The sequence below is a fragment of the Aotus nancymaae genome, unplaced genomic scaffold (assembly GCF_030222135.1).
Source record: "Aotus nancymaae isolate 86718 unplaced genomic scaffold, 86718_ANA_hifiasm-v0.15.2.pri h1tg000059l, whole genome shotgun sequence".
Lineage (NCBI taxonomy): Eukaryota > Metazoa > Chordata > Mammalia > Primates > Aotidae > Aotus > Aotus nancymaae.
The window spans coordinates 8239493-8249851 of NW_026988473.1; the positions used below are offsets into that span (position 1 = coordinate 8239493).

A 10359-nucleotide genomic window follows, 5' to 3' on the forward strand; every position below is an offset into this window, starting at 1 on the left:
CAAAGTGCGTAGTTTATGTTAAGGTTCACTCTCACTGTCCTACATTCTATAAATTCTGAGAAACGTGTAATGACCTGTATATATCATCATAGGACACTCTATTCAACAAATGGTGCTGGGATAATTGGCAAGCCACATGTAGGGAAATGACACTGGGTCCTCATCTCTCACTTTATACAAAAATCAACTCAAGATCGATCAAGGATTTAAACCTAAGAACTGAAACTATAAATATTCTGGATGATGCCAGAGAAAATCTTCTAGACATTGGTTTAGGCAAAGATTTGGCCAAGAACCCCAAAGCAAATGCAATAAAAACAAAGATAAATAGCTGGGCCCTAATTACACTGAAGCGTTTTGCATAGCAAAAGGAACAGTCAGCAGAGTAAACAGGCAACCCACAGAGTGGGAGAAAATCTTCATGATCCTTGCATCTGACAAAAGATAACATCCAGAATCTACAAGGAACCCAAACAAATTACCAAGTAAAAACCCCAAACAATCCCATCAAAAAGTAGGCTCAGGACATGAATTGGCAATTCTCAAAAGAAGGTATACAAATGGCCAACAAACAAATGAAAAATGCTCAAAATCACTACTGATCAGGGAAACACAAATCAAAACCACAATGAGATACCACATTACTCCCACAATAATCGCCATAATCAATAAATCAAAAAATAATAGATGTTGGCATAGATGCAATACCAAGGTAACACTTCTACACTGCTGGTGGGAATGTAAACTGGTACCACCACTACAGAAAACAGTGTGGAGATTCTTTAAAGAACTAAAAGTAGAACTAACATTTGATCCTGCAATCTTGTTACTGGCTAGCCACTCAGAGTAAAAAAAGTCATTATACGAAAATATACTTGCACGTGTATATTTATAGCAGCACAATTTGCATTGCAAAAATATGGAACCAGGCCAAATTCCTATCAATTAATGAGTAGATAAAGAAATTGTGGTATAGATATACCACTGTGGCATAGATATACTACTCAGCCATTAAAAAGGAACAAATTAATGGCATTTGCAGCAACCTGGATGGAACTAGAGACTATTCTTCTAAGTGAAGTCACTCAGGAATGGAAAACCAAACATTATATATTCTCACTCCTAAGTGAGAGCTAAGCTATGAGGACGCAAAGGCATAAGAATGATACAAAAGACTTTGAGGACTCAGGGGAAAGGATGGGAGGGGATGAGGGATAAAAGACCCCAAATTGAATTCAGTGTATACTACTCTGTTGATGGGTGCAATAAAATCTCACAAATTACCACTAAAGAACTTACTCAGGTAACCATAGACCACCTCTTTCTCAAAAACCTATGGAAATAAAAACATTTTTAAAAGGTATTCAGAATCATTTCCCTGCTCTAAAAATCCTTTCCACTCTCTCTTTTCAGGTTTTCCTCCCCAATAGCCTATGTCAATCTCTAATCTTTGTCTCCATATGTGCTTTTCAGAATGTCATATGGCTGGAATCCTACAGTAGGTCACCTTTTCAGATTGGCTTCTTTCACTTAGTCATATGCATTTGAGATTCCTCTTTGTCTTTTAATGACAGAATTGCTTATTTCTTCTTGTTGGTGAATCATATTCTACTGTCTGGACCAAAGTGTAATAATTCCTGCACCTATTAAAGGACTTCTCAGTTGCTTCCCAGTTTTGACAACTTTCAGTCAAGCTGAATATCTGTGTCTATGAATATCTGTGTCTATATTTTTTATGGAAATAAAATTTCAACTAATTTAGGTCAACGGCAAGGAGCACACTTACTGGAATTCATAGTGACAATATGCTCACTTTAGTAATAACCTGCCATACTGTCTTCCAAATTGTTGTACCATTTTCATTCCCTCCGGTCAGTTAATGAGAGTTCTTGCTGCTCCTCATCTTGCCAGCATTTGGTGTTGTCAGTATAGCACATTTTTTTAAACGAAAAAGAAGGAAGAAAGACATGAACTAAATGAAAGAGCTAGTATGAGACATCATTGATTAGAAGAATTTATTTGAGTCAAAAGGTGATATGCAAGGAGCAGCAAATATAGCAATTAATTTTCATCCACCTCCAGCCTGCCTCACCTGTCACCACTGCCAGATGTATGGACTGAGAGAAGCACCTTGTTACTTCACAACTCACACACCATCAATGCCTGAGTCAGACCTTTGCCTTTCAAACTGTGCAGCTGCAGACAGCTTCCTTATTTTCTGTAAGTCAGTTGCCTCAACTATAATATTGGAAATATAATAGCTTGTATCTTACATTTGGGTAACAAAGATGTGAATATAATAAAATGCATTTTGCAGGTATGGACATACAAACTAAAAACTATTGTTAGTCTTTTTATTATCAGTATTCTCGTTAGCTACAGAAGTGTTTTGCAACCTGCAGGACTTGCATGTTTCCAAATAGAATGAACTCACTGTAATTTTGGTGACTGGATTTTCATGGAACATTCTATTCTATGAAACCAAGCCAATGTTTGTGCACTCAAGGATAAAAAATATCTGTTTGCAGAATGAATGTGTCAACAGAAATAAAGGACTTAGGAAAGAGAATATGCTTAAGGCTCTCTTGGTTTTGAATTTACAGAAGCAGGAAGTTCCTAATTCAGGTGCTTGGAAGGTGTAATATTGACTTCAAACCCAGGAGATTCAAATTTTTTTCATTGAGATACACAAATGTAAAGGGTATCATCTTAAGCGTTTCTAGGTATTCGTGGAATAGAATCTTATGCAGACTTAAAAGTAAAGAAAATTCAGACACAGACTATAGAATTCAATATAGATGAATTAGAGAGTACATTATGCTATATAAAATAATCCAGTAACAAAAACAAATATACTATGATTCACTTATGTGTGGTATCTACAGTAGACAAATTCACAGAAAGAGAAGTTACAATAGTGGTTTCCAGAGGCTAGAGGAAAAAAGAATTGCTACCTCTGCTCATCCTTGTTACAACATTATTTTCAAAATTCTTAGTTTCCTTGCCTGTTTTACCATAGCTGTCCTATTAAGTATGAAAATCTATGTTATTTTGACCTGAGATTTGAAAACATCAGAAAAAAAAAAGCAGTGGGGTAACGAAATCTGAAGGTGTCTCACCTCTCCTACCCATTCTGCTGTCATGACCCACAGAGGAAAGTACAAGCTCCCCCCCATTTCAGCCACAAATGCGTCCCTGTTCTACCTACCATGTGCACTTGTCTGTTTCAGGTTCACCTGTCTACCTGATGTCTCTCACAAGCCGCTTGGTCTATGCTGGGTCAGCTTCCCTCATGCTTTTCCTTGGGCTTGTTCCACATTTTGTTTTGTTTTGTGAATCAAATGCTATGTGTCTCTGAGCAGGATTTAGATATACTTCTCTATATTCCCAGCCTCACATCTCAGTGCCTTCACCCAGAACATTCTATGCCTCCCCTGTGTTTCCTTGGAGCACTCTACTCATGGCTGGGGAGAGGCAGAGGAATAGTCCCCATGGGCTGCTCTGCCACTGGGACCCTGAAAACTCAGAAGCTGTGATACTCCTAATTGGAAGAGAAACTAAAGAGGAGCTCCTGTTAGTGGATGTAAAGCCTGGTGAGTTGATATTAAGTTTCCCTGAAATTGTTTAAGTCTTGGCGTGAACTAGAAGATTAGGGGTTGGGTGGTTGGTGCAGCACCCTCCTCTTGCCACTGTTCTCTCTAGTGATGTGGAAAACCACTGAGTTTCTTCCACAGTCATCACCATGCTACTCACCCTCAACTGCCCACAGGGAAGCCTGGCACCATGAGCATTCTTTTACACTAAACATGACCATCACCAATTTAGCAGTTTGTTGATTCATAAATTTATCATTCATTTGTTACAAGATGGTTTGCTGATCTTCTCCATGCCAGCCACTGTGCTAAGCCAGGATAAACAAAACCAGATACTGACCCTGTGATTATGGAGCTAACAGTCAAGAAAAATTTGCATAAATGAAATGATTGCACATTTATAATACAACAGCCTTGAGATTGCTGCAAATGAGAGGTGCATGGTTACAGCAGAGTCCATGAGGGGGAGCATCGACCAAGTCATTGGGCTCAGGCAACAATGCCCATGGGTGGAAAGAATAAACTAAAATGTTGAGTCAACTATGTAAAAAGGAGGGAGCCGTGAAAAGCATCAATGATGAAAACAACAACAACAACAACAAAAAGACCCTGTGTAGGTGTTAACTGTGGTAGGAATAATAAAATACAGGCAAACAATCTTCTCTGAGAGATACACATCCTCCCCAATGGACTGTACAGATGACAAGGTGAATGCCAAGCTGGAGCGAGGGTAAACTCTCATCCACAGATAGGGTGAATGTCTCACAGGCCTGTCTGCTGCAAAAGAGGCCTGAGTCCTGAAACCCATGTAGACCCAGAGACCATGAGCTGGGTTCCCTTTTCCATTTATGTCAGAAAGAATTGGTGTATCTAGGTGTCCATGTAGTTCTTCTGCAAGTAGGTGATTTTGTGGATTTTGGTTGTGCTCTAAATTAGGAACTAGTGGCAGACCATGACATATATGACAAATGGGAAAGATAATGGCAGTTTACATTAATTGAGAACTAAGACATGCCTGAACTTGGTATATTTTAAAAATACACACACACCCATGAACACTCTCATTTGATCACCTATCAACTCAGTGATGTAGGCACCATTAATAGCCTACTTTGACAAAGAAGAAAACTGGGGTTACATAAACTGAATAATTTTCCTAAGGTCCAGGAGCCCAAAAATGAGGATCTGAACCCTCATAGCCATGAGCCTCACCATTAATCCTCCCCTTCCTTGGTGGCAGCAGGGTTGATTTAGGGACTCCCTTGTCATCCTGTGTGATGAAAGAGATCCACTGTTGCCCTCAGCTTGGACTCAACCTATCAGGCAATGTGTCTTTCATGACATAACCCACAAGATCCCCTTCCTTCTTAAAGATTTTCCTGGCTGGTTCTCAGCCCTGCTGCCTGTGAGAAACACCAGAGCAGTTTAAACAGTGCAGAAACCAGGGAGTCACCCCAATGCTACTGAATCAAAATTACTAGAGAGTGAAACCTGTGGGGTCAGTATATTTTAAAAGTTCCAAGTGATTTGATTGTGTAGCTGAGAATGGAAAGCTCTAGTCTGGGCTGTGACTCCTCTCAAATGTACATTCATTCAAGAGAGAAATTTCTGGTGATTACCTACTCACACCACGTGAAGGCACCGCAGTGGAAGGGCATGGGGGTATATATCGCTTTGTCTGGGGGCTTCCTTCACTTTCCATTAAAAATGGGATTGGCCCAGGCAGCACAGCTAGGTTTGAAGTGGAAAACTTGAGCCTAGGGCTTAAGGGGAAGTGACCAGCCACCCTGTTCATCTGTCTCTTCCCTTCCATTATCTTCCCAGCCTAGAGTCCCGGAGCAAAGAACTCTCAATATGTCTCTGATACATGACTAGCTCTGAACACTCCAAAAGCTCCTTGAAAAAAAGAGTTGGGTTATTTAATCATCAGATCAGCCGTAAGATAAGATGTGGGTGGCTACACATCACAGAAAGCTTGCTTTTTATAGATAGAAAATGTGAATCTGTGAATGTTGCTCATATATCTAACCTACCCCATAAACAAGACTCAGGTCTGGGAGTGAGGCAGGATAGAGAACCGGTGCAGCGTTGTTTTTCCCCAGGAAATCCTCCAAAGGTGGGATGTATTGAACTAGGTTTTAGGTACCTATGCCGTGAACATGGTGGTGATGGAAGGGGCTGAGGGGAAGGGTAGGTCTTGTTTAGACTTGCTCAGGGTGCAGCTGAAACAAGCCTGGCTGGTTGTCAGACATGCAGGGGGATCAAAGCAGGGTCTACTTATGTCTGTGCTCTCCCAGCAAAGGAAACTGAAAGGCTCTAGAACACAGTCTTCCAGTTTCCTTTGCTTGCTGAAGTCAGAATCCACTTATACCCCCACACTGGCTACAAAGATAAAAAGAAAAAATCAGCAAAAGCTCAGAAGGAAACTGAGAATCCCAGGAACATTTCCAGATGTGCCTGAACACTCACCTGGAGCACAGAGCAGAGTTCCCGCAGGGCTGCCATCCTGTGCTCCGCCCCATTCAGATGCATAGATGCCTAAGGAGGCGACATTGATGGATGGCAGCAGCCTTGGCTTGGAAGGGCGGGCTGGGAGCCAGGCCTCCTGACCTACCAGGTGCCCCAGTGGATAGGACCAGCCAGGCTCCCTAGGTACAAATAGCCCTGAGCTCCATGACTACATAGACTCCTGGAGTCTAATCCAAATCACTCATTGTGAAAGCTGAGCTCACAGCAGAATAAGCTACCATGAGGCTGTCGGTGTGTCTCCTGCTGGTCATGCTGAGCCTTTGCTGCTACCAGGGTGAGTACATCAGTCATGAGTCCAGCACCAGCCTCCGGGAAGCACACCCCTCTAAGCACGAGGTCGCCTATTTGTGCTGGGGTTGAGATCTGTGCAAAACCAAATAGAATTCCGGATCCTTTTCTGTGCTTGTTGAATAAGCCCGTCATAAATCTTAGAGCTATTTATTCTAATCCCCAGCACCTAGGAAGTTTTATAGAAAAATCAGTGCAGCCAATGTTCAGAATTCTTCTGCCTGAGCTTTACTTCTGGATGGTATCTGTGTCAGATGATGTAATGTGAGGTCTGGGGTGAATCTGGGATTCACCACTTCCCACCCCTTGGTCTTGGGTACAGTACTCACCCTCCCCGAGCCTCCTCCTATCACTGGTGGTTAAAGCTTCTTCCAGGAGTAGCTATGAGAATGAAGTAAGGTTATGGATGTCACAGATCAATCTGTGGGCCAGGCATGGTGGCTCATGCCTGTAATCTTAGCACTTTGGGAGGCGACAGTGGGTAGATCACTTGAGCTTAGGAGTTTGACGCCAGCCTGGGCAATGTGGCAAAACCCCATCTTTACCAAAAAAACAAAAAAACAAGAAAATGAGCTGGGCATGGTGACATGCACCTGTGGTCTCAGCTACTTTGGGGGCTGATGGAGGATCGCTGGAGCCCAGGACATTGAGGCGTCAATGAGCTAAGATTGTGCCACTACATTCCAGTCTGGATGACAAAGTGAGACCCTGTCTCAAAAAAAAAAAAAAAAAAAAAGTCTAGCTGAGGATAAGAAGCTTTTACCTTTGTTGTGTGACCTTGAGAAAGTCACACCTGGAGTATCTGGCACTGTCATCAGCACAATCATGGTATAGAGGCATAGAATCCAGGGGATCCTGTCTGGTTTAATATCAGGAAGCCATGAGGGAGAAATCGACTTTCCTAACATCAACTATGTTTTTATTTTTGTGCTGCAGCCAATGCTGCTGTCTGCCCAGCTGTTATTTCTGAGATCACAAGCTTCTTATTCTTAAGTGACAACATCGTAAAGCTGCAACTTGCCAAATTTAATCCACCTCCAGAAGCTGCTGAAGCCAAGTTGGAAATAAAGAAATGCACGGATCAGATATCTTTTGGGAAACGACTCCTCATTGAAAAAGTCCTGGTAATTTATTTCTCCTTTATGCAGGGGCAGAATTCAACTCACCTACATCCCCGAGTGTGCTGAGGACATGAGGAGTGAACTGGGGCCCAGGCAGGGGTGGTGAAGGGCCAAGCATGGCCGCATCCTTGCTGGGAGCTTTCCTGAGGCACACCTGCCCTCAGGCAGTGGGCACAGTCACTGTGGAATGTCCTGGGGAGTGTGGGAGTCTTGAACAGGGAGAGAAGGCTGTGGGGGGCCTAGGGCTGGGCCTCCCACAGACAGGGTGCTGGTGAACTGGGCTCCTCTGCAGCGTCTACAGAGCCAGGAGCTCCTCCCATCTCCTCAGGGCCCACTATCCACTCCTCATCCATAAGCTCTCCTGACCACGGCCAGTGGACCAAGACTTTTTCACTGCTCTACTTCCTGCAGTGCCATGGAGTGGGATGTTCTCACTAAGTGTTTCTCAAGAAACCATAGGATTACAGGGCCCTCTGAGCCTGGCTGACTCTGGGTTGCTGTCCTGAGGTTTGGCTGCAAATACCCATGAAAGCTGCAGGCTCAGGGCTGAGAAGTGCCTTGGCTCTTGGGCAGAATTCTCTCATGGGAAGTGTAGGAGTCTCCTGGAAGGTGTGTTTCCCAGAGGCCCTTCCTGCCCTTCCCTGCCTGGCTTCAGAGCCCTGGGTCCCCCATTAGAAGTGTCAGGAGACTCCACAGTCCTGGAACAGCCCAGACAATAACCTATGGCTGCACTGTCAACCCCTCCCCACCCACTCCATGAAAACCCTGGGCCTAACTCCTGGGTCTTCCGAGGGCTATTGGCCTGGTGGGGGAAAGCTCACTTTCTCACCAGAATGAATGTTGTAAGGCCACCAGGTCTAGGCCTCAGTTTCCCAAACTGAGTTCTTGCCTCTGCCTTTCCAAGGGCCATTGGGGCAAAATCCCATTGGCCTCTTTAATGTTAGCCTGTCATCATCAGCAGCAGCATGACTGACCCCACCTTCCTTCCTTTCTTTTTTTTTCTATTTCAGGCGAAGATAGTGATAAAATGTATATGATGTGTAAAAATACTCAACCTGGTTTCCACATTCTTTCAACGATACTCTGATCTTCACTAAAAAATGTAAAGGTTTCAACATCTTGCTTTAATAAATCACTTGCCCTGCACATCTCCATTGGTCTTGTTATGATTTTGCAGTCTCGGGCCTTGAGTCGAGGGTGGTTTCCATAGGGGAGCGGGCTTTTGCTGTGGCTGATAATCAACTCTAGAGTACCAGCATTCCATTACCAATGGGGCCTGAGTGCAGGCATCCCAGAAGGCAATATTCAGCAGAAATCATCCTGCATTCCTTACAGATTTCCCATCCTGCAGCCGTGAATGAAAACCATGGTAATGGGGAAACAGGAGTTATAACGTTCCTTCTGATCTTGGACTGAGGGGTTCCCCAGCCTGCCTGGGTGCCCAGTCACGTGGTTCCCACCAGCAGCAGCCCTAATGTAATGTCCCCTGAGACCCACAGACAGCCTGCTTGGTGCCATCTCTGCATGGTGGTTTCTCTCCTCTGTCATGTTCAGTATACTTTATTTTGCATTTATCACAATTTGAGGACATCTCCAGGTTTCAACCTGGAATTCGGATTGTTTTACTCCCCACACTCAGAGCACTCCTCAGTGTCTGCATCACTCACCAACACCTGAGGCAAATGCTTCCTTCCTCAAGCTCCAGAGACTCCAGAGATCAGCACCCCTGTCAACTGGACAGCGCCCAGTGAGCGCTCTACAGTCATTTCAGGAGCAGGGTTAAAACTGAGCACAGGGTCTTCCTCCAGCCTGCTCTCCCTTCCATGCGTCCACCCAGGCTAATGCATGAGCCCAGCAAGTCCCCTTACCAGGACCCAAGGAGACGCCACAGGTTCCTGGCTTGGTGTCCTGTGGCTTCTGGAAGAAACCTTTGAAAGCTAGGTGTCTTAAAACAATTGATTCTCTTGCACCTCTGTGGCCAGAAGCCCAACATTGGTATCATTGTGGGGAGGTCAGGGGTCAGCAGGGCTCTATTCTTTCTGGGGGCTCTCAGGGGGAGTTCACTAAGTGCTGCTTCTGACTTCTGGGCTGCTGATTATCCTGGTTCTGTGGCCACATCACTCCAACCTCTGCCTCCATGATACATTGCCGTCTCCTTTCCCTTCCATGTCAAACTACTTCTTTTAATTACATAATACAGGGGTTGGGGTTAGGAAGCATCAGATTATTCAGAATAAGGTCCCCATCTCAAAAGCTTTAACTTAATCATGTCTACACAATGCTTTTTCATCTTGGAATGGAACAGTCACAGATTCTAGGTATTCGAATGTGGATATCTTTTAGGAGATAGGGGCATAAATCAGCCAACTATGGCTCCCTCCCTCCTGACTCCTCACTGTACACTAAGTTCTATTGACTCCACAGCCACAGCGTCACCTCTGCGAGTCCCTTCTTTCCCATCACACAACCACCTGACAGTCTTGTCTGAGTTTTTTTAAAACTCAACTCAGATTAAAGTCTCCTAAATTTTCTCTCAGCCTCTGTGAACCCTTCCTGTGATAAATCCTTCTTATTCATGCCCAAGTGAGCCTCCCAAAACTGAAACATGATCCTATCCTCTTTCAAGAATCCTAAATGACCAGAGGGCACATGTTTTCAAGGGTTTCTAGTAAGGGAAGTTATATTTTTTTTACCTTAAACTCATATTTACATAATAATATTTATTATTATACTACTGAGAAAAGAGTAAATAACAGTAGTTATTATTAAACATTGTTTTCAAAAGAAATTTGTATTTTAATAACACCAGAAAAATGTACACTTAAAAA

General features: G+C 43.6%; 1 protein-coding gene across 1 annotated transcript; it reads left to right on the top strand.

Annotated features, from left to right (window-relative positions):
- Window positions 1-6276: 6276 nt before the first annotated feature.
- On the top strand, window positions 6277-8677 carry SCGB1D4 (secretoglobin family 1D member 4). The gene is made up of 3 exons (XM_012454302.2): window positions 6277-6396; window positions 7347-7534; window positions 8542-8677. Exons 1-3 carry the CDS (start codon window positions 6342-6344, stop codon window positions 8566-8568), a joined length of 270 nt encoding a protein of 89 aa, XP_012309725.1. The 5' UTR covers window positions 6277-6341; the 3' UTR covers window positions 8569-8677.
- The last annotated feature ends 1682 nt before the right edge of the window (window positions 8678-10359 follow it).

Coding starts and splice junctions, on each gene's coding strand:
- SCGB1D4 (XM_012454302.2), top strand. CDS start 6,342: ATGAGGCTGTCGGTGTGTCTCCTGCTGGTCATGCTGAGCCTTTGCTGC. Junction 6,397..7,346: donor GAGCCTTTGCTGCTACCAGG/GTGAGTACATCA, acceptor TTTGTGCTGCAG/CCAATGCTGCTGTCTGCCCA. Junction 7,535..8,541: donor TCCTCATTGAAAAAGTCCTG/GTAATTTATTTC, acceptor TTTCTATTTCAG/GCGAAGATAGTGATAAAATG.